Source organism: Cebus imitator, unplaced genomic scaffold, assembly GCF_001604975.1.
Source record: "Cebus imitator isolate Cc_AM_T3 unplaced genomic scaffold, Cebus_imitator-1.0 Scaffold258, whole genome shotgun sequence".
NCBI classification, from domain to species: Eukaryota; Metazoa; Chordata; class Mammalia; order Primates; family Cebidae; genus Cebus; species Cebus imitator.
Window position 1 is genome coordinate 1270650 of NW_016107573.1, and position 19914 is coordinate 1290563.

Consider the following 19914-nt stretch of genomic DNA (forward strand, 5'->3'; position numbering starts at 1 on the left):
TAAGATGGGGTTTCACCCTGATGACCAGGCTGGTCTTGAACTCCTGACCTCAGGTGATCCGCCCACCTCGGCCTCCCAAAGTGCTAGGATTACAGGTGTGAGCCACCGCGCCCAGCCCGTTTTTCCACATTTTATTGCAGATATGATTCTAGGATTTCATATTAACACAATTTACTCTGAGTTGTAAGGGCAGTTGGTTTGATGTTGGGGTTTTAGTACTCTGAAGTATATCTGGTTTTAGCTGAGCAAAGGAGCCTCAAATCCCTGTCAAAGGGGGGATGGATGACATAATTCAAGTGGCTAGGAAAAGGCTAAGGCAAACTCTGCTAACAGGAAAGAATGCAACAAGGAAAGTAATGGAATAAGAATAGCAGCTGTTATCTTAGAATAATGCTCAATTTGCATGTTGTTAAGTCATGGTTTACTTTTTGAATTCAGTGTCTTTAATTACTACTGTGTGTGTTTTATGTACTATTTCTGATCTGCCTCCATCCATTTAGATTTAGTCATATTGGTTCATCCAAAAATAATACATGTTGGTTCAATCTAAATTCTGTTTTAAATTATAGATTCCATCCTCCAAATATAATAAGCCATGTGGTATAAAGTTGTCTATTTGTTTTTGTTAGATGGAAATGACTCTTGAGATAACTTATGAAATCATCTGCCTTTAGTCCCAATTCCAAAACTGACAATAAAGTACTTGGGTATCCTTGGGCTATTTGTCATGCCTACACACTGCTTTGGACCTTGAGAGCTCCATCTAGTGGAAGGGAAACTACACCAGCGACAGCACTTAATGCAGAGCTTAAATAGGCATAGTGATGTCCAGTACAGGAGGGGACTCCAAGCTGGATGTACAAAATGTAACCGCTGGCCAGGCCTGGTGGTATACGCCTATAGTTCCAGCTGCTTGGGAGGCCAAGGTGGGAGGGTTGCTTGAACCCAGGAGTTCAGGGCCAGCCTGGGAAACATAGACTTGTCTCAAAAAAAAAACAAAAAAACACTACTGCTTTAAGAGTGGATTTGAATTTTTCCCTGTATGTGAAAATTTGAATTTTTCCCTGTATGTGTATTGGAACAGCTTGTTTAAAAATAATAAAGCTTAAATTTCCTGAAATATGAAACTCTGAAATATAACAGAGTTTGGCTAAACCTGCATGTTGTTTGCTAGTATTTTAAAACTATATGTGTAGGCTGAGTGCGGAGGATCATGCCTATAATCCCAGCACTTTGAGAGGCCAGGGCGGGAGGACTGCTTGAGCCCAGGAGTTCAATAACAGCCTGGGCAACATGGCGAAACCCCAACTCAACAAAAAAATATAAAAATTAGTTGGGGTGTGGTGGCACACATCTGTAGTCCCTCCCAGTTAGGAGGCAGAGATTAGAGGATCACTTGTGCCTAAGAGGTCAAAGCTGCAGCAAGCCATGATTGCACCACTATACTCCAGCCTGGGCAACAGAACAAGACCTTGTCTCAAAGAGTGAGAGTGAGAGAGAGAGAGAGAGAGACTGTGTGTGTGTGTGTGTGTGTGTGTGTGTGTGTGTGTGTCTCCAGTAAATCTTGTTAAAGATAATGGGTAGCAAGAGTTGTCTCAAGTAAGTGTTCCCCAGTTTCACCATTTCCCCCCCTTCTTTTGGTCAGTGTTAGAAATGGGGAAATGGACTAGGGTTAGCATAGTGACAATCTTTGAGTGGACTTTGCATGTACATGTGAACAGTCTTTCGATCCTCAGATCTTTGGGACCTGTGTGTTGACAGCAAAACAAGTTGGTCTAAGTTTTCTGTGACTTGAGCATCATTCTGCTGTTATCAACTCCCTAGGAGGAGTATTTTATGCTTTCTTGTGGTCCTCAATCAATCTGTAAGTTAAGTGAGTTAAGAAAGTTAAAACCAGTTTTCCTTTGACTTTTTTAGCGAAATCTTGAAAGCCATTTGATGTCCCCTGCTGAGATTCCAGGCCAGCCTGTCCCTAAGAACATCCTGCAGGTACTTCACAATCTTATTGAAGTCTTGAACAGTAGTCTTCTGAACCGGTTTTGTCTAGTGGTCCAGCTTTGGGCCTTAGAAAATGATGTATGTTGCCTGGCAATGAGAGTCGTGATCTTGTTGGCTAACATACTTTGGTGTTGGTGTTAATCTCGATGGGCAGGAGATAGGGGTGGCTAAAAAATTTGACAAACTAAGCCTTGATTTCTAGTTTGCTTTGCAGTTTCTGTGGCACTTAAAAGTATCTAGCTGGGCATAGGGGCTCATGGCTATAATCCTAATACTTTGGGAAGCTGAGGTGGATGGATCACCTGAGGTCAGACCAGCCTGTCCAACGTGGTGAAACCCTCACTCTACGAAAAATACAAAAATTAGCCAGGTGTGGTGGCACACGCCTGTAATCCTAGCGCCTTAGGAGGCTGAGGCATGTGAATCATTTGAACCCACGAGGTGGAGGTTGCAGTGAGCCGAGGTCACACCATTGCACTCCAGCCTGAGTAACAGAGTGAGACTCTGTCTAAAAAAAAAAAAAAAAAAAGTAACCTCTATTTGTAGCACTAACTTAGAGCAAATGTTGCTAGCTGAACATTCAGAGAAATGTGTTGCATGTACATGTGCCAAGTCTTTCAGTTGAGGATGAGGGAGATTCATCTTGTGGCTCTCAAAAGTTAATCCACAACTCACAGCCTCTGAGTAGAAGGAAGAACTAAGTTTGTTCACAGGGATTTGGCTTTTCTGCCTTTAGGAACTTCTGGGTCAACCAGTTCAGAGAGCTGCTTCTTCCAATCTTCTGAGTGGCCTTATGGGGAGCTTGGAGCCTACAACATCTTTACTGGGCCAAAGAGCACCCTCTCCTCCCTTGTCACAGGTGTTTCAAACTCGAGCAGCCTCAGCAGACTACCTTCGCCCAAGAATACCATCACCAATTGGTAAGTATGCTTATTTGCCAAAAAGAAATGGGAATTTTATGGTGAGGTGTGGTGGTTCACGTCTGTAATTCCAGCACTTTGGGAGGTTGAGGTGGGCAGATCACCTGAGGTCAGAAGTTCGAGACCAGTCTGGCCAACATGGGGAAACCCCATCTGTACTCAAAATGCAAAAAATAGTCAGGCATGATGATGCATGCCTGTAATCCCAGCTACTCAGGAGGCTGAGACAGGAGAATTGCTTGAATCTCAGAGGCGGAGGTTGCAGTGAACCAAGATCGCACCACTGCACTCCAGCCTGGGCAACAGAGCAAGACTCTGTCTCAAAAAAAAAAAAAAAAAAAAAAAAAAAAATATATATATATATATATATATATACACACACACACATATGTGTATATATATATATGTATATATATATGTATGTATATATATATGTATACATATATATATATATATACTTTCCGGGGGATGGGGGAGCAAACATGGAAGATATCAGTTGCCCTTCTAGGTGAATATGTTCATGTTATAGATATTTTTTTCTTGAAATAAATCTTTTATCCAGCTCTTTAGTCTTATTCCTTACTTTGGGAACTTAATCCAAAAAAAAAAGTTAATCCGGCTTCTTAAGTTTTGCTTTGATACAGTAGAAGTCAGTGTAGTGGTTCTCTATGAAGCTATTGAGTTTGGCTTCATAATGGCTAATTCAGAATGTGACTGAAAGAAAAGTTCCAGAAAGTGTCTTAGCAAAGTATTTGCATGGAATGTCATAGTGTTCCTGCCATCCTGAACCACTTTAGGCTGCTGGCCACTGTGGCTCCTGCCAAACAAACCTCGAGAGGCATTTTTTGAAATCTTCTGTCCAGAGTCAAACAGATAGAGTGGAAAGAATGTGTACTCTCAGAGCAATGGTGTCTGCTTTAGTGCCAGCTGACTGAGTGATAACGGGACAAACTGCTGGCTGGAAAAGCTCTTCTTTCCCACATAGAGGTCTTGGCTTTAAAAAGGAACAAAGCTGATGGCTTAGTTGAGAAGGTGGATACACCAGCAATTCAGGCATTGATCTGGTTGAGGTCCACATAGCCCACTGTCGGGGTACAGAGGGTGGACATCTGTCAGCCCAAGAAATCAGTGCTTTCCAAGAGATGGTGTTCAGCAAGAAGTGGCATGCATTAATGAAAATGCCTCCCTGATGCACACGTACCATCTTGGTACTCACTGATACTGTAACTTTCCTGACAGGTTTCACACCAGGACCACAGCAGCTACTCGGAGATCCATTCCAAGGCATGCGCAAACCCATGAGCCCCATCACGGCCCAGGTCAGGCTGAGCTCTTTCTGAAACTCAATCTCTTGCTTGCCCTTCACCCTATTGGTAGATGCGGGGTGGACAGCTGAATTACTGTGATTCTTAGAAATAGTTTTGAGGCCAGGCATGTCTGCTCATGCCTGTAATCCCAACACTTTGGGAGGCCAAGGCAGGAGGATCGCTTGAACCCAAAAGTAAATTTTAAAAATGAGCCAGGTATGGTGGGATGCATCTTTAGTCCCATCTACGCAGGAGGCTGAGGCAGGGGGATCATTTGAGCCTAAGAGTTTTAGACTACAGTGAGCTATGATGGTGTCATTGTACTCCAGCCTGGTGGCAGAGTGAGACCCTGTCTCTAAAACAAAGAAATGGTTTTGATCTGTATTTCAAGCTCAGTGAAGGTTAGACAATTTGCTGAATAATTCAAGTAATACTTAAATTGTTAAAATCTTATTCAGTGCAATGGCAGCACAATTTACTCAGTTTGCAGTACCTTTCTCAGCTTCTGCTTAACCTACCTTTCTAAGAGTGAAGGAGAGACCTTTGAAGAAAGTGTGCTGTGTCCTCACTCTTCTCCTGACCCCCCCCCCCCACTTCTTTTCAGCAGATGAGCCAGCTGGAGTTGCAACAGGCAGCTTTAGAGGGGCTGGCCTTGCCACATGACCTGGCTGTACAGGCAGCAAACTTCTACCAACCTGGTTTTGGCAAACCACAGGTGGACAGAACCAGAGATGGATTCAGAAACAGGTAAATTACTAAACCTACTCATGTGGAGATTTACAGATATAGTTTTCCTGAAATTAACAAGTTACCTATCTGCAGTATAATTCTGTTGCACATACTGTGGTATGTTGTTCAGTATGTGGTAGAAATTCCATCCCAATCCAAATCAATAGAAGAAATAGATTAAATAGAGGAAATATGATTAAATGCTACTGCAAGGGCATAGGATTTTCATTCTATATGGTTTTATTTCTGTTCTTGATTTACAAATTACTTTTCTTTTTTTTTTTTTTTTTTTTTTTTTTTTTTTTCCCATGAAGGCTGCTCTCTACTTCCAAATGGCCCATTTGAGTTTGCTAATTAGCCATTTGGAAGGGATGTCACTTGTCTAATTTACCTCAAGATTGTATGAGTAAATGTATTTTAAAATCTTAGGATGATTCTACCAGTTAATGCATTTTTACAAATGGAACTAGCATAGCTCCTTATTCCTTTCCCCACAGATGAGATGTTCTTATCAAACTCCCTTGATGCAGGTTTGCTTATCAACAGTTTGTTGGCCAGAGCTGATGGGTTTGTTGATCAGAGTTGTTAAATAGATTACTGAGCTTGCTCTCCTCTTTTTTTAGTTGCAACAAGTGGTAAAATGAAATTATAAGTTGGGGAGAAAAGGGAAAGCATTGGCAATATTGTTTTATCGTAAAATAAAACAGATAAAGAAAACTATATAAAACAAATATGTAGCTTATTATAAGGCAAACTTCCTTGTTAACTTCTCAGAGGCCCTCCATGCACCCTGTGTCAATAATACCCCTTTCTCCTTAGAACTGTCCACTGTCTAGCCTTTAAAAGTAATCACTACCTTAATTATTTTTGAGTCTTATCACCAAAATACACATCCCTCAACACTACAGTTTAGTCCACCCTTAAAATACTTGGTAATTAATGTTTTGATGTGATTCTTTTTTTTTTTTTTTTTTTTTTGAGACGGAGTTTCGCTCTTGTTACCCAGGCTGGAGTGCAATGGCGCGATCTCGGCTCACCGCAACCTCCGCCTCCTGGGTTCAGGCATTCTCCTGCCTCAGCCTCCTTCGTAGCTGGGATTACAGGCACGCGCCACCATGCCCAGCTAATTTTTTGTATTTTTAGTAGAGACGGGGTTTCGCCATGTTGACCAGGATGGTCTCGATCTCTTGACCTCGTGATCCACCCGCCTCGGCCTCCCAAAGTGCTGGGATTACAGGCTTGAGCCACCGTGCCCGGCGTTTTGATGTGATTCTTAAAGTTACTACCGCAGTGCCTCAGTTTTTTGCTTCAGCTGGTTTTACCTGTTAACTGTTTCAGAAGACACTGAGACCAGGAGGTGCCCTTACACAAACACATCCTATTTATAGCACACCTCAACTGTTACAGAGAGCTCCAGACTCATCTGCTGAACCCCTCTCACGTGCTTTCTCTCTATAGCATAATGTAGTTACCTAGTATTCACTGATGGCGATTTGTGACTTTCAGAGTACTTTTAACATTGGGTTTTTGTTTGTTGTTGTTGTTTTGAGACAGAGTCTCGTTCTGTCGCCAGGCGCCAGGCTGGAGTGCAGTGGCACAATCTCGGCTCACCGCACCCTCCGCCTCCCGGGTTCAAGCAATTCTCCTGCCTCAGCCTCCTGAGTAGCTGGGACTACAGGCACATGCCACCACACCCAGCTAATTTTGTATTTTTAGTAGAGACGGGGTTTCACCATGTTGGCCAGGATGGTTTCGATCTCTTGACCTGGTGATCTGCCCGCCTCGGCCTTCCAAAGTGCTGGGATTACAGGCTTGAGCCACCGTGCCCGGCTGCTGTGGATTTTTTGGAGACACAGCTTTGTTGCCCGGGCTGGAGTACAGTGGCACAGTCTTGGCTCACTGCAGCCTCCTTCTCCTGGGTTCAAGCGATTCTCATGCCTCAGCCTCCCAAGTAGCTGGGACTACTCAGCTAATGTTTTGCATTTTTAGTAGAGATGGGGTTTCGCTGTCTTGGCCAGACTAGTCTTGGATTCCTGGCCTCAAGTGATTTACCTGCCTTGATCCCCAAAGCGCTGGGATTACAGGCATGTGCTACCGCACCTGGCCCAGAATTTTATATGATGTTTGCATCAACCCTGTGAGGTAGATGAAGGGGTACGTAACTGCATTTTACAGATACAGAAAACTTAGGTTTTTAAAACGTGGGTTACTCAAAACCAGCAAGTAGATGCGAGTCAGTGTCAGTCTAGCCTTCATGTTTTGGATCAATGTCAGCCTCTCAGGTTCTCCCTGTGTATAGTTGTGTCCCTCAAACAAACATGTCTTTCCCCTTACCTTGTTTGTTTTAATTGTATCATCACTGTCTAGCATGCTGTTTGTTTTTTGTCTCCCTGCCTGTAGTAACCCCACTCCATCCTGTAGCCCCAAGAATGTAACCTCTGTGAGGCCAGAGATTTTTTTCTTTTGTTCACTGCTGTATCCCAAGAACCTGCAACAATGTCTGTAGCAGGTGCTTAAATATGTTTACTAAAATGAAAGGTCATGTGGAACCCCCAAGTTTGGGGTTCATCATTTAGTCACTCAGAATAGTACTGATCTGTCTGCCCATGTTGTCATTCTCACACAGTATGGCAGCAATGGGGTACTAACTAGAAAGAAGCCATGAATTTCAGTTTTCCATCTCTCTGTGATTCAGATTGTCAGTGACTATACTTGGGTCTTGACCTTTGAGGCCTGAGATCAATTCTGTGTAGACCAAGAATAGTCCTAAAATAGCTGAAACTTTTGATGCTATATTTGATTTGAACGAGTGTCACACAGAGCATCAGTTCTATGCCAGGCACTGTACTAATAATTGCTGCTCCCTGCCCAGTGAAGCACAGCCGACCCAAGAATGAAGGCCCTGCCTAGTGTACCTCACTGGTGTAGTCTACAGTAAACTATACACCAGCTCTGGATAACCCTACAACTCCCAAGGCCCTCCCAAGTTGCTGTACCTGTTCTACCTGAACTCTTATTCTCCATCTTCAGCTTCCTGTTGATCACACCCAGTTTAATGCAGCTTCTTCCCCAAGAAGCATCCCTGCAGTGCCCTGTCATTCCTTCTAACCCCTCCATTTTCCCATTGCACTTTATTGGTCCCTAATATCTACATGCCTTGGTTTGCTGTATGTGACTGTCTCCCCCACTAGACCGAGAGCTCTTACAAGACTGGGACCATGTTTCATTTTGCTTTTGTCTTCCCTCAGAACTTAGCATGTGCTTCTGCATGTTAGGCCTAAATGCTTGGGAAATTGAATTGGATAAGGGAAATGGGATGTTAAAATTCCTAGGCTGGTCTTGAGTATTATATAGTTTTAAGACTTGAAGTTAAGCAGATTGGGGTTCATGCTGATAATTGGTTTGTTCACAGGCAACAGCGAGTGACCAAGTCACCAGCACCAGTGCATCGAGGGAATTCCTCTTCCCCCGCCCCTGCTGCCTCCATCACAAGCATGGTCAGTGACTTTCAGTGACTGTGAAGGACTTTAAGGCTTCTCCTTTTTGGTTTGTACATGTGTTGTACCACTGTGTGCCCTAAATGTCCTTGAGTTCCTTCCAAAGGAATAACTGACCTAGTAGTCTTTCATACCTATCTATTGGGTCTTTCCCTTTTAGGACACAGTCTAAGTCTTAGGATTTTTAGTGAAGCCCCTATATTGGGGAAAATATGTTCCAGCAGAGATGATTATGGCCAGGGCACACAAGGTGATATAGTATGTTCAAAGAAATGAAACTGGTGTGGGGAGACAGGAGGACAAGAGTGAGAGACAGGAAATGAAGTTGACAGGGGTGACTGGATCAGACAGTGGGGAGTCCAGTGAGACTTGTAGTGGGGGAGGTCACAAGTTCAGATTCCCGATTTCAGGTCTCAGTGGTATGAACTAAGGCTGGAACAAGAGGGTTTGCTTATATGCAGTGACAAGTCTAGTTTTATAACTATCATTACTTTAAAAATGTTTCATTTGGCCGGGCACAGTGGCTCACGCCTATAATCCCAGCACTTTGGGAGGCTGAGGCGGGCGATCACAAGGTCAGGAGTTCAAGATCAGCATGGCCAATGTGGTGAAACCCCATCTCTACTAAAAATACAAAAATTAGCTGGCCATGGTGGCAGGCACCTGTAGTCCCAGCTACTCGGAAGGCTGAGGCAGGAGAATCGCTTGAACCTAGGAGGCGGGGGTTGCAGTGTGTTCAGATCAAGCCAGTGAACTCCAGCCTGGGTGACACAACAAGAATCCGTCTAAAAAAAAAAAAAAGTTTCATTCTAGCTGGGTGTGGTGGCTCACACCTATAATCCCAGGCCTTTTGAGAGGCCGAGGTAGGTGGATTGCTTGAGTTCAGGAGTTCCAGACCAGACTGGGCAACCTCGTGAGATCCTAATACAAAAAATTAGTAATACAAAAAATTTTAGTCAGGCATGGTAGTGCACATCTGTGGTCTGAGCTATACGCTGGAGGCTGAAGTGGGAGATCACTTGAGTCCAGAAGGTGGAGTTTGCAGTGACGCAAGATCATGCCACTGCACTCCCTAGTAGGGAGTCCGTGTCTTTAAAAAAAAAAAGAAAAAAGGTTCATTCCCCACAGATATTTATCATCTATTCAGAGCTGGTAAGAGAAGGAAAAAAAACTTTGCTCTGTGCTTCAGAACCCCATGTCGGTCTTTGCACCAGTCATGTTGAAGGCAGCAGGATCTGGAAGGAGCTTTTCTGTTCATAAATCATGTCTTGTCTCCTGCCATCAAAGATGTAGGGTTGTTTGCTCAGAAAAGGGACATGGATAATAAAATCATCAAAGTAGAAACAGTGAAGAGATAAGAAATGACCCAAGTGATTAATCGTGGTGGCTAAGGAGACTATTGAGGTAATTAACTTTTCTGGTAGCCAAGTTAAGAAGGGAAATATTAGGAGTATGGAGTAATTTTGGTTCTGAGGTTGTCTTTGAAATGTCCTTTCACAGAAGGAAGTTGCTTCAAGGTATGTTTCTTGCCATATTCTTTCCCTCTTGCCAGCCTAATCCCAGGCTGGGGAAATTTGTGAAGCAGAAGCTGCATAGGCATATCACAGAGTTGTGAGTAAGGGATGATGTGCTTGGGACACTGCCTATTTGCCCCATTCTGTTTTTCCTCCAGCAGCTACAGAACAGAATACTAGAGTTGGCCTATGCTACCAGTGTGGGGACTCTGTTGAATAGCTTGACCAATTAACCCTGGCTTAGTATTAGAGAAAGGCACTTAGAGAATGTGCTAATGCCAGTTGTTTTCTCTGCAGCTTTCTCCTTCCTTTACCCCTACCTCAGTGATTCGTAAGATGTACGAGAGCAAAGAGAAGAGCAAGGAGGAGCCAACATCTGGAAAAGCAGCTCTTGGTGACAGTAAAGAGGATACTCAGAAGTCTAGTGAAGGTACTGCAGAGCTGTTAAGGGCACTGCTCAAGAAAGTATGTGATGGAGAGAACATGGGCCTGAGTGCTGTCCAGCCTCATGTTCTATGCAAAGCCCTGGGCAAGACCCCTAAATTCTCTGGACCATGGTTCTGTGTCAGTGAGAAGGTTCTGTGTGACAGTGAGAAAAACTGGGCCAGCCCACAGTTGCTTGGTTGCTTGAAATTCTGACCAGTCTGAGTGCTACTACCAGACAGGTAGAATGAGCGTTAGTTTAGAATCCTTACTTAGGCTTCAAAGTTGAATAATTAGTATACTTATTTGGTAAATTAATATAATTCAGCTAGTTTTACCTCTGAAATCCAGCCTCTGGAGACTTAAGTATCCAATATAGAAAATATGCGAGAAGCTTTTTATGAGTTGCACAGTAGGGATTGTGAAGGACATGGTAACACACAGATTCTAAATTAGGGTTTACACAGCTGTAGAGTATAGATCTGAGAAATTTTTGCCTGTGTTTGAGAAGGCTTGGGTGGTTGGTGGGGAGGAAATCCTGGATACTATTAAGACAGTTTGGGTTCTTTGACCAGACTCTAATTGCCATTTAAATAATCTAGGCCACAGCCATTTGTGCAGAGAAGGGTGTCCAACAATTCATCTTTGGTCCTGTTTAATAGAGGCAAATGATGGTTCCTACCATGTAATCCTCTAACCTTGTTAAAGGTATCAGATAAGAATTGTGACCTTAAGAAATAATTTACTAGACCAGTGGGAGGCCAAAAGTGTATGGGAGAGGTTTACCAAAATATTTTTTTGTTTGGATCCTCATAGAGAACCTCCTATCATCCAGCTCTGTACCCAGTGCTGATCGAGGCTCTTCTCCCACTACAAATCCAAAACTATCAGCGTTACAGAGGTCTTCGTGTTCCACCCCACTGTCCCACACCAACCGTTACACCAAAGAACAAGATTATCGACCTAAAGCAGCTGGGAGAAAAACACCCACCTTGGCCTCCCCAGTTCCTGCAACGCCTTTTCTCCGCCCTGTCCACCAAGTTCCCCTTGTCCCCCATGTCCCTATGGTTCGGCCTGCTCACCAGCTTCACCCAGGATTGGTACAGAGAATGCTGGCACAGGGAGTACATCCACAGCATCTTCCGAATTTGCTCCAAGCTGGTGAGTTTCCACCCTGACTTGGGTGTCAGTTTATGGACCTACCAGGACAATTGTTGGCACTGATGAAGTGCTGTATAATGTGGGAGATTTCCCTGGATTCTCCCATCCAACTGGTAGGCAGTAGGTCCAATCCAGTCAATCCCCCCTAGTCTTTTAAAAGATTAGGAACCTAGCTTGAGGGTTTTTTATTTTATTTTATTTTTATGGAAATGGCGTCTCAACTCTCACCCAGGCTGGGAGTGCAGTGGCTCACTGCAACCTCTTGTCTCCTGGGTTCAAGCAATTTTTGCCTCAGCCTCCCGAGTAGCTGGGACTACAGGCATACACCACCATGCCCTAATAATTCGTTTTGTATTTTAGTAGAGACGGAGTTTCACTGTATTGGCCAGGCCGGTCTCAAAACTCCTAAGCTCGGTCAGTCCACCTGTCTTGGCCAGTCCACCTGTCTTGGCCTCCCAAAGTGCCAGGATTACAGGTGTGAGCCAGAGGATTCTTCTTTTCTTTTTTTTTTTTTTGAGTCAGAGTCTTGCTCTGTCACCCAGGCTGGAGTGCAGTGGTGCGATCTCAATTCACTGCAACCCCTGCCTCTTGGGTTCAAGCAATTCTCCTGCCTCAGCCTCCTGAGCAGCTGGGATTACAGGTGCCCGCCACCATGCCCAGCTAATTTTTATATTTTTAGTAGAGATGGGTTTCACCATGTTGGCCAGGCTCTTCTGAACTCCTGACCTTGTGATCTGCCTGCCTCAGCCTCCCAAAGTGCTGGAATTACAGGCGTGAGCCACCTCACCCAGCCATTCATTCTTAATATTAATTTCCAGATCAGCAAAACTGTACAGTGAAGCTGGAAAACTTCCAGGTAACATTCAGACTACTCAGCAGCATGCCTTCTCTGCTCAACAGGCGTGCTTCCTCCTGGGATGGACTTGACTCATTTACAGGGAATATCTGGCCCTATCCTGGGTCAGCCCTTTTACCCTTTACCTGCTGCTAGTCACCCTCTCTTAAACCCTCGTCCTGGAACGCCTCTGCATCTGGCAATGATGCAACAGCAGCTACAGCGCTCAGGTAGGTTCAGGAATGTGACAGGTGAGTTTGGGATGGACTTAAAGAATCTTGAAGCTTTTAGGACTAGTTTCCAGTGGAGATGAATTAACATTGACATTTTCATTCATTAACTTGTTCTAAGTTTGGGGCAAGGGTGTAACCAGAGAATAAGATGAAGTAAATTGACCTCAATGCAATTTGGGAACTGTTCCTGCAGTCAGTGGGGAAGAGCCAAGTGTGCTTTGGCTTTCTTCGTCCTTTGCCTCTTAGGAGACAGGGCTGAGAATCCTTCCAACAGAGGTTTGGCATTGGGCCTGCCCAGGGTATATACCCTCTCACCAGTTAATATTGCTGCTTCTGTGACGTGGTTACCTGCCATGAGAAGTAGCGGTCATGTCATCCAGGATGTTTTCAGTACTGGTAGCTGAATAGCTCAGCTTTCCATTGTACTGTTTTCTGGCATCACTGGCATTTTACAAAGGATTTTCCTCAAGAAGCCGTAGAATCTTTGGATAGAGTTTGAATGAAGCAGGGTCTAATAAACTTCTTTCCTTTTCATGCTGTGAATGATAACCCTTCTTATCTCCACAGTTTTGCATCCTCCAGGCTCTGGTTCCCAGGCAGCAGCTGTCAGTGTTCAAACAGCCCCTCAGAATGTGCCCAGCCGGTCAGGCCTGCCCCACATGCACTCCCAGCTGGAGCATCGTCCCAGCCAGAGGAGCAGCTCCCCCGTGGGACTCGCCAAATGGTTTGGCTCAGATGTGCTACAGCAACCCCTGCCCTCCATGCCCACCAAAGTTATCAGTGTAGATGAATTGGAATACCGACAGTGAGCAGGGCAGGCAGACTCAACTAAGCCTAGACCTGTGGTGGCACCCTGGGCAGGGCTCTGCTTCATCTCGGGTTGGTTTATGGGCTTTTACGTTGGAGCACTCTGTGTGAAGCTGCTTGGGGGAACCCATGCACCTGGTGTGATCCGCATTATGATGGAAGGATCTTAACCAGCCCAGTAGAGTGTACATTGTCTGAATACAGGATTCACAATGTTGTCAATCCTGGAAATGGTCTTTCTTTTTTTTGTAAGATATGTGAATGAAGTGTTGGTGTCCTCACCAAGAGGTGGCACCTAAGGGTTCTGAGGAAATAAATGTATAGACCCTTATGTACAGACCTGTGTATAAACAACTTTTGTATATACATATAGCTTTTTTGAACTTATACAGCTGTACATAAAAGTAGCTGATATTAGTTAAGCCTGTGTCAACAGTTTGGATTTTTTTCACTTGTACATTTGGGATTTTCTTTTGGTTGATTAAAATTGCATATGCTAAGTGTGTGTATGAAGTAAACTGGCATTGTTGTGTTTATTTCCTCTCTGAAACCCTTCCTAATTTTGTTTGTTTGTTTGGAGACAGGGTCTCTGTGTTGCCCAGGCTAGAGCAGTGGTGCAATCACGGCTCACTGCCACCTCAACCTCCTGGGCTCAAGCCATCCTCTTATCTCAGCCTTCCTAGTGGATGGAACTATAGGCCACACCACTAACTTTTTCCTTATTTTTTGTAGAGGTGGGATCTCACTTTGTAACCCAAGCTGGCCTTCTTAATTTCTAACCAGCTGAGCTATGCTCAGTATGTTCCTTGAGGGCAGTGATCTGAAGTTTAAATTTTTCTTTAAAACCTATGGAAACTGACCAGGGCACAGTGGCTCACTCCTGTAATCCCACCACTTTGGGAGGCCAAAGTGGGCAGACCACGAGGTCAAGAGATTGAGACCATCCTGGCCAACATGGTGAATCCCCATCTCTACTTAAAAAAAAAATACAAAAGTTAGCTGGGCATGGTGGCACATGCCTGCAGTCCCAGCTACTCGGGAGGCTGAGGCAGGAGAATTGCTTGAACCCGGGAGGCAGAGGCTGCCGTGAGCCAAGATCGCACCCACTGCATTCCAAACTGGCACCTGGTGACAGAGTGAAAAAAAAAAAAAAAAACCACAACCTGTGGAAACTGAACTCTGTATCTTGCTTTAGGAGGAGGAAGCGATGGCCTTTTTCTTGAGCCTTAAAGACCCCGATGGGTCAGTTTAGACTGGACTGACCCTCTAAGTAGGTGGCCTTATAGCTAACACCAAGATATCTATAGTGTAATTTCCAAGATTAAACCAACCTAGTGAAAACAATTTATTAGGGAATCACCTATTACATATGGTAGTTTCTCTGTAACAAATCATGTTTACTGGGGCATCCTGTTTCTGTAAGCTCAGAGTTCCGATTCAACCCACTGGAATCTACGAATTCCCCTTAAGACTCATGTATTAATTGACTCCTTGTGTTCTGTATCACATTCCTTAGCTCACAATTGTTTTATTATCCACCTTAACTATTAGTATATACACAGCATTGGAGGATAAAGATTTTATAGAATACAGTAGGGTCCTGAGTCCCCTTTACTAACTGGAAGTTTTTCAGTCCTGCTATGAGCTGATGATACTTATTTTCTATGCTACTCAAGTTAGTTTACCAGAGTTTTAGGTATTTCTCCATTTAGGACCATAAAAGCCTCTGACTCCATGCTAAAGGCTCAAATAAGGAGATGATGAAGGTCAAGGTGGTTGGATTTTTTTACTACAAGGGTAGTAGAGTCTTGAGCAGCCCAAGTCTTGAGTGTTAGGGGTATTGATTATAAGCCTGGAACTGCCTATCCTGCCCTGTTCTTGCAGGAATACAAGAAAGCAGGTCATCTTTCAAGAAAACCTGGCTTTGTGGATTATGCATGAGGTCAGTCTCTTACTGGTACCTTCAACCTCATTAGTATTCACTTCATATGATTCCTCAGCTTCAGAAGTAGACCCTATAGACACTATGTTTAGAATTTTTGGCAAATCCTTTCTGGTTTCCACAGGTGAAAACTGGAAAGCAGTCCCAAGTGTCAATGGCAGAACACAGATGCCTGAATCCAGTTCCATCTTTCCCGTGTATCTTCCACTTACCTGCCCCTTCATGTTGAACCAACGTTAATAGGTGCAAGGTAAGGAGGACTGGGTTAAACCTGCTAGTAAAGGCTTCCTTTTCAGGCTAGAAGCTAGTAGGATGGCAACAAACAGGTACTATGCAAAGGGCAAAGCCATTAGCTGGTGACTGGCAAAATGCAGTCAGAAAGAAATAAGGGAGTGTTGCTAAGCGTATCAGCAGAAGTTGACATACAGGTTTTAGCAGAAGTATTTTGGTAAACAAAATGACTAGAGGAAGCAGGGGTGGGGGATGGAGGCAAAGAGACGTTAATGCAGTCTTCAAGGAGCTAAGAACTTGATATAGGATAAGGGCGGAGAGGAAGGGATATCTTTGGAAAAACTTTTGATGTCTTGCAGGCACAAGATGAGTTCAGAAGTAATCAGTGCTAGAAGGATGTGCAAAATAAAAGTTAAGAGAAGCTAAGGATATAGAAGGCATCCTGAAAGTAAAACAGCTGAGGGCCACAAAGCATATCATGGAAAATCTCTTAAGCAGGGGAGGTCAGGTAGGAGAGGAAAGAATATTCTCTCCCAAAAGAAACAGTTAAATAGTCTTTGGGAGGTCAGTGGTAAAAAGAAGTGGGAATGAAGTGAACAGAGTACAGTTAGGCCTTCCCCTAGGAGGTAGCTACTATTTTTGTTGTTTTTGAGACGGAGTCTCCCTCTGTCGTGCCCAGGCTGGAGTGCAGTGGCCCAATCTCGGCTCACTGCAACCTCCGCCTCCAGGGTTCAAGCGATTCTCCTGCCTCAGCCTCCCAAGTAGCTGGGATTACAGGTGCCCACCACCATGCCCAGCTAATTTTTTAATTTTAGTAGAGATGAGGTTTCACCATATTGGCCAGGCTGGTCTTAAACTCTCAACCTCAGGCTGTCCACCCACCTTGGCCTCCCAAAGTGCTGGGATTACAGGCATGAGCCATGGTGCCCAACCTGCTTCTGAGTGTCCCAGAAGCCAGACTCTGTTAAGGGAAGCATGAGGTCCACTGGCTCTTCTTTGTGAACTATGAGCATAAACACAAATCAAGAATGAGGATAACTTACAGGGATAAACTCTGGTAACTTACAGGGTTAAACTGTAAGTTAAACTCTGGTAAATTACAGGGTTCTTCAATAATTCTATTCCCATTACCAACAACTGATTAAAAAATAGGTGACCCAATTTTAGGCCACGAGACAAGGACAAACTGGCTGGGTGGCTTCTGGGAAACAGTTTCCCAAAAAGGTAAGATGAAGTTTCCTTCCATTTCAGCTGGTTAAATTAGTGCTTTCTGCTAAATGCAGCTAAATGCATTGGATCTGTTTACTTGTAATAAAGTCAGAAAGAAACAACATGCAATATGTAAAAGCACAGGAAATTCAAATCATGCTATGACAGCCAAACCAGTAAAGTCTTAGAGCTTGTGAGGAGCCTTTAGCTGTACCTCCACGTGGCCATACCCCAGGCAGCCATACCCCAGCCAGCATTCCCAACACCAAACTGTAACCCTCTCCCAGAACTGCCAAGTCTAAGCCCACCAGAGAAAGGGAAAGGTAGGGTAATCCTCTCCTCAAGGAGACCAGGGGTGCCCTGGATCAAGCTACGAGGAAAGTGCTAAATGATGGAGACAAGGGCTATTCACAGCACATCCTGAGGCCTTGGATGACCTGGATTTCAGCAACCTTCCCTCCCCAACATCTTGGCAGAGCTAAATGGTTGCTCAGTGAAAGTGAATTTTGGCAAGAAGAGTCCCGAGAAATCTAGTATGTTCTGGCTGGAGAACAAACCTTCCTGGAAATCCCATAGCTCAGAAAGCCTGTTCCCCTGCAGGGTTGGCGCAGGCTATATATAGATCATGGTCTGTATCATGAATGTACCAGTGGTATCAAGACCTATGTTCTGAAAAGTAACTAGCATACCAGGCTTCAGGGGCCTATTTTCCGGGTCGGGATCAGTGCTAAGCCCAAGCTCCAGGAAGACTATCAAAGGGAAATGACTTAGGGCAGCAGGAAGAACAACCATTGGACAGAGGCTGAGTATGTAGATAATCCCACATTGTGATCCTTCACAACCTGCTGTAAAAGCTCTAGCTTGCCTTATTTGAAGAAATAATCAAATTCTGTCGTCTTGCTGCAAACCTATTCTCCTTTCTGATTTTCTATCATCTCTGCTTTCCATACTCAAATAATGTTTGACTTCTCTTCTTCCCAAGAGCAAGTTAGTTTCCAAGTTTAAGATTTCTCCTCCATACCTATATGCCCACACCCTCCCTTCTGAGATGCTCATGTTCTTTATTATTTGTTTTTTTTTTTTAGGGGGAGACAGGGTCTCACTCCGTCACCCAGGCTGGAGTGCAGTGGCCCATCTTAGCTCACTGCAGCCTGGACCTCCCAGGCTCAAGCAATCCTCCCACCTCAGCCTCCCAAATAGCTGGGACTACAGGCACATACTAACATTAGCCCAGCTGATTTTTAAAATTTTTTTGTAGAGACTGGGCCTCAATCTGTTGCCCAGGCTGATCTCAAAACTCCTAAGTTTAGGCGATCTTCCTGCCTTGGCCTCCCAAAATGCTGGGATTACAGATGTGACCCACTGGGCCCAGCCTCCTCTGCCCATAATTCTTACTAACTCACCACACCAAGATTTTTATCAATCAATTTCACATAATCAGAGCAATCACCTTAAATTCCTATATTCCTAGCCTTCCAAATATCTGATTATGTCCTTAGTATCCTCTCAAGTAGTCCTGACACCAACCCTCCTCCTAACCTCCCATCTCCATACATATATGAACACGCAAACCTGCTCTGATCACACCAGCTGCCCACTTACCACGTTCTGCCTTCATGCCATCACCCAAGTTACTGGGTGAGGCCAGGACTGCCATGGAGATTCAAGCAGATAGGCTGGGTTATGGGAAAGAAGGCATTTAGTGGCCCAGCTGGCAGCATAGTTTAGCTCAACAGTTAGCCCAACACCGATGATGTACAGCTGTGCTCTGCATAGGGCAGACAGCCCAGTAAAGCAATAGGCTCAGTGCAACAAAAGGCAACAGTCATTGAGTACTTATACATCAAATACTGTACTAAGCAATGCGTAAGTACCATCTCCCTCCATTACTAACAATCACCACTGCAGAAAGCAAATGCTATTACTATCCCCATGTTACATGAGGAAACGGGCTCATAAAGGTTGAGTAATTTGTTCAGGGCTCCACAGCTAACTTGAGGTAGACCTGCAATGTCACACCGTGATCTACCTGGTCAGAGTACTTTATTACATGTTCTCCCAAAATAGGTTAGCCTTGCAGGAAGTGATCAGTTAACTTACATGAAGTCCTTCCTCTCTCTAGTATCACGTGGGAAAGACCACTTGGAAGGATTGAAAGCCACATCTAGTCTGGAAGAGTTTCCCATAAGTAAACATCAAATAAGATGCTGCATATCATATTTTTATCCATTTCACATTCAAGACCAAGTTCCCAAGGATCCCTTCTGTAGCTGCCTCACTGTATATACTCTTCCTCATTCAGCCCATCCCAAAACAAATTCTGACAATGACACATAAGCTGCATGTAGCTGACCAGCCTACCAGGTCTTTTATGCAGTTCAACATACACAGTGACACCAAGGTAAGACAAATGAAGTTCCAGTTTGGGTGCCTCCATCTCCCTCCCCTGGATCCTGATCCAGTGACTGTCAAAGCCAGAAAGAACTGGGGTAGGGTGCTTGATCATGGGGAAAGTTGTTGTGGTTCACCCGGCAGATGGGAAAGGGGGAAGGTTTCACTTCTTCACAATTTGAATGACATCCTCATCCTCCAACGTATGGTCTTTACCCACTTTCTGAGGATTGTGTTTCACAGAGAGACCCCAGACCAGAGCACTGTATGGAAGGGAAAAAGAACAGTCAGTGTAAATAATAACCTAGCTTCTGCCCTGTTTGTCTAGGTGCCACCCTTCTGCTCAGATTTAGTATCACAGTCTTAAGAACCATAGACCTACAAAAGTTTTATCATCCCTAGCAGCATGAGACACTGAAGCCTTAACATATAAGGCAGCAAAGACTTCTGGGAGTTGTGTGGTTCCTCTTATTGCAGAAAGTCAAAGATGAAAAACATGATTAGTATAAAGAGACTGGTTTAAAATTAAAAGAAAGCATGGATTTGTTATAGAGAAAGACCCTGAAAATTTCAGATTGATTCTTACAGATAAAATGTCAGTTATAGGCCGGGCGCGGTGGCTCAAGCCTGTAATCCCAGCACTTTGGGAGGCCGAGGCGGGTGGATCACGAGGTCAAGAGATCGAGACCATCCTGGTCAACATGGTGAAACCCCGTC

General features: G+C 44.3%; 2 protein-coding genes across 8 annotated transcripts in view; one reads left to right on the top strand and one right to left on the bottom strand.

Annotated features, from left to right (window-relative positions):
• The window catches only part of EIF4ENIF1 (eukaryotic translation initiation factor 4E nuclear import factor 1), a 55637-nt gene extending 41695 nt beyond the window's left edge, over positions 1-13942 (top strand). For 2 of the 7 annotated variants that reach the window (XM_017499528.2, XM_017499533.2), the window contains exons 11-19: positions 1918-1989; positions 2735-2918; positions 4158-4237; positions 4833-4972; positions 8367-8451; positions 10263-10395; positions 11205-11549; positions 12450-12614; positions 13185-13933. In XM_017499528.2, the coding sequence (XP_017355017.1) occupies positions 1918-1989; positions 2735-2918; positions 4158-4237; positions 4833-4972; positions 8367-8451; positions 10263-10395; positions 11205-11549; positions 12450-12614; positions 13185-13426 (1446 nt within the window). In that variant the 3' untranslated portion in view covers positions 13427-13933. Of the gene's footprint in view, positions 1-1917; positions 1990-2734; positions 2919-4157; positions 4238-4829; positions 4973-8366; positions 8452-10262; positions 10396-11204; positions 11550-12449; positions 12615-13184 lie in introns of all 7 variants that reach the window. The other 5 variants (XM_017499532.1, XM_017499531.2, XM_017499527.2 and 2 more) reach the window with 4 other exon arrangements.
• Positions 13943-19145: 5203 nt separating this feature from the next.
• The window catches only part of DRG1 (developmentally regulated GTP binding protein 1), a 38877-nt gene continuing 38108 nt past the window's right edge, over positions 19146-19914 (bottom strand). The window contains exon 9 of the mRNA XM_017499537.2: positions 19146-19460. Coding sequence (XP_017355026.1) covers positions 19361-19460 — 100 coding nt within the window. The 3' untranslated portion in view covers positions 19146-19360. The remainder of the gene's footprint in view (positions 19461-19914) is intronic.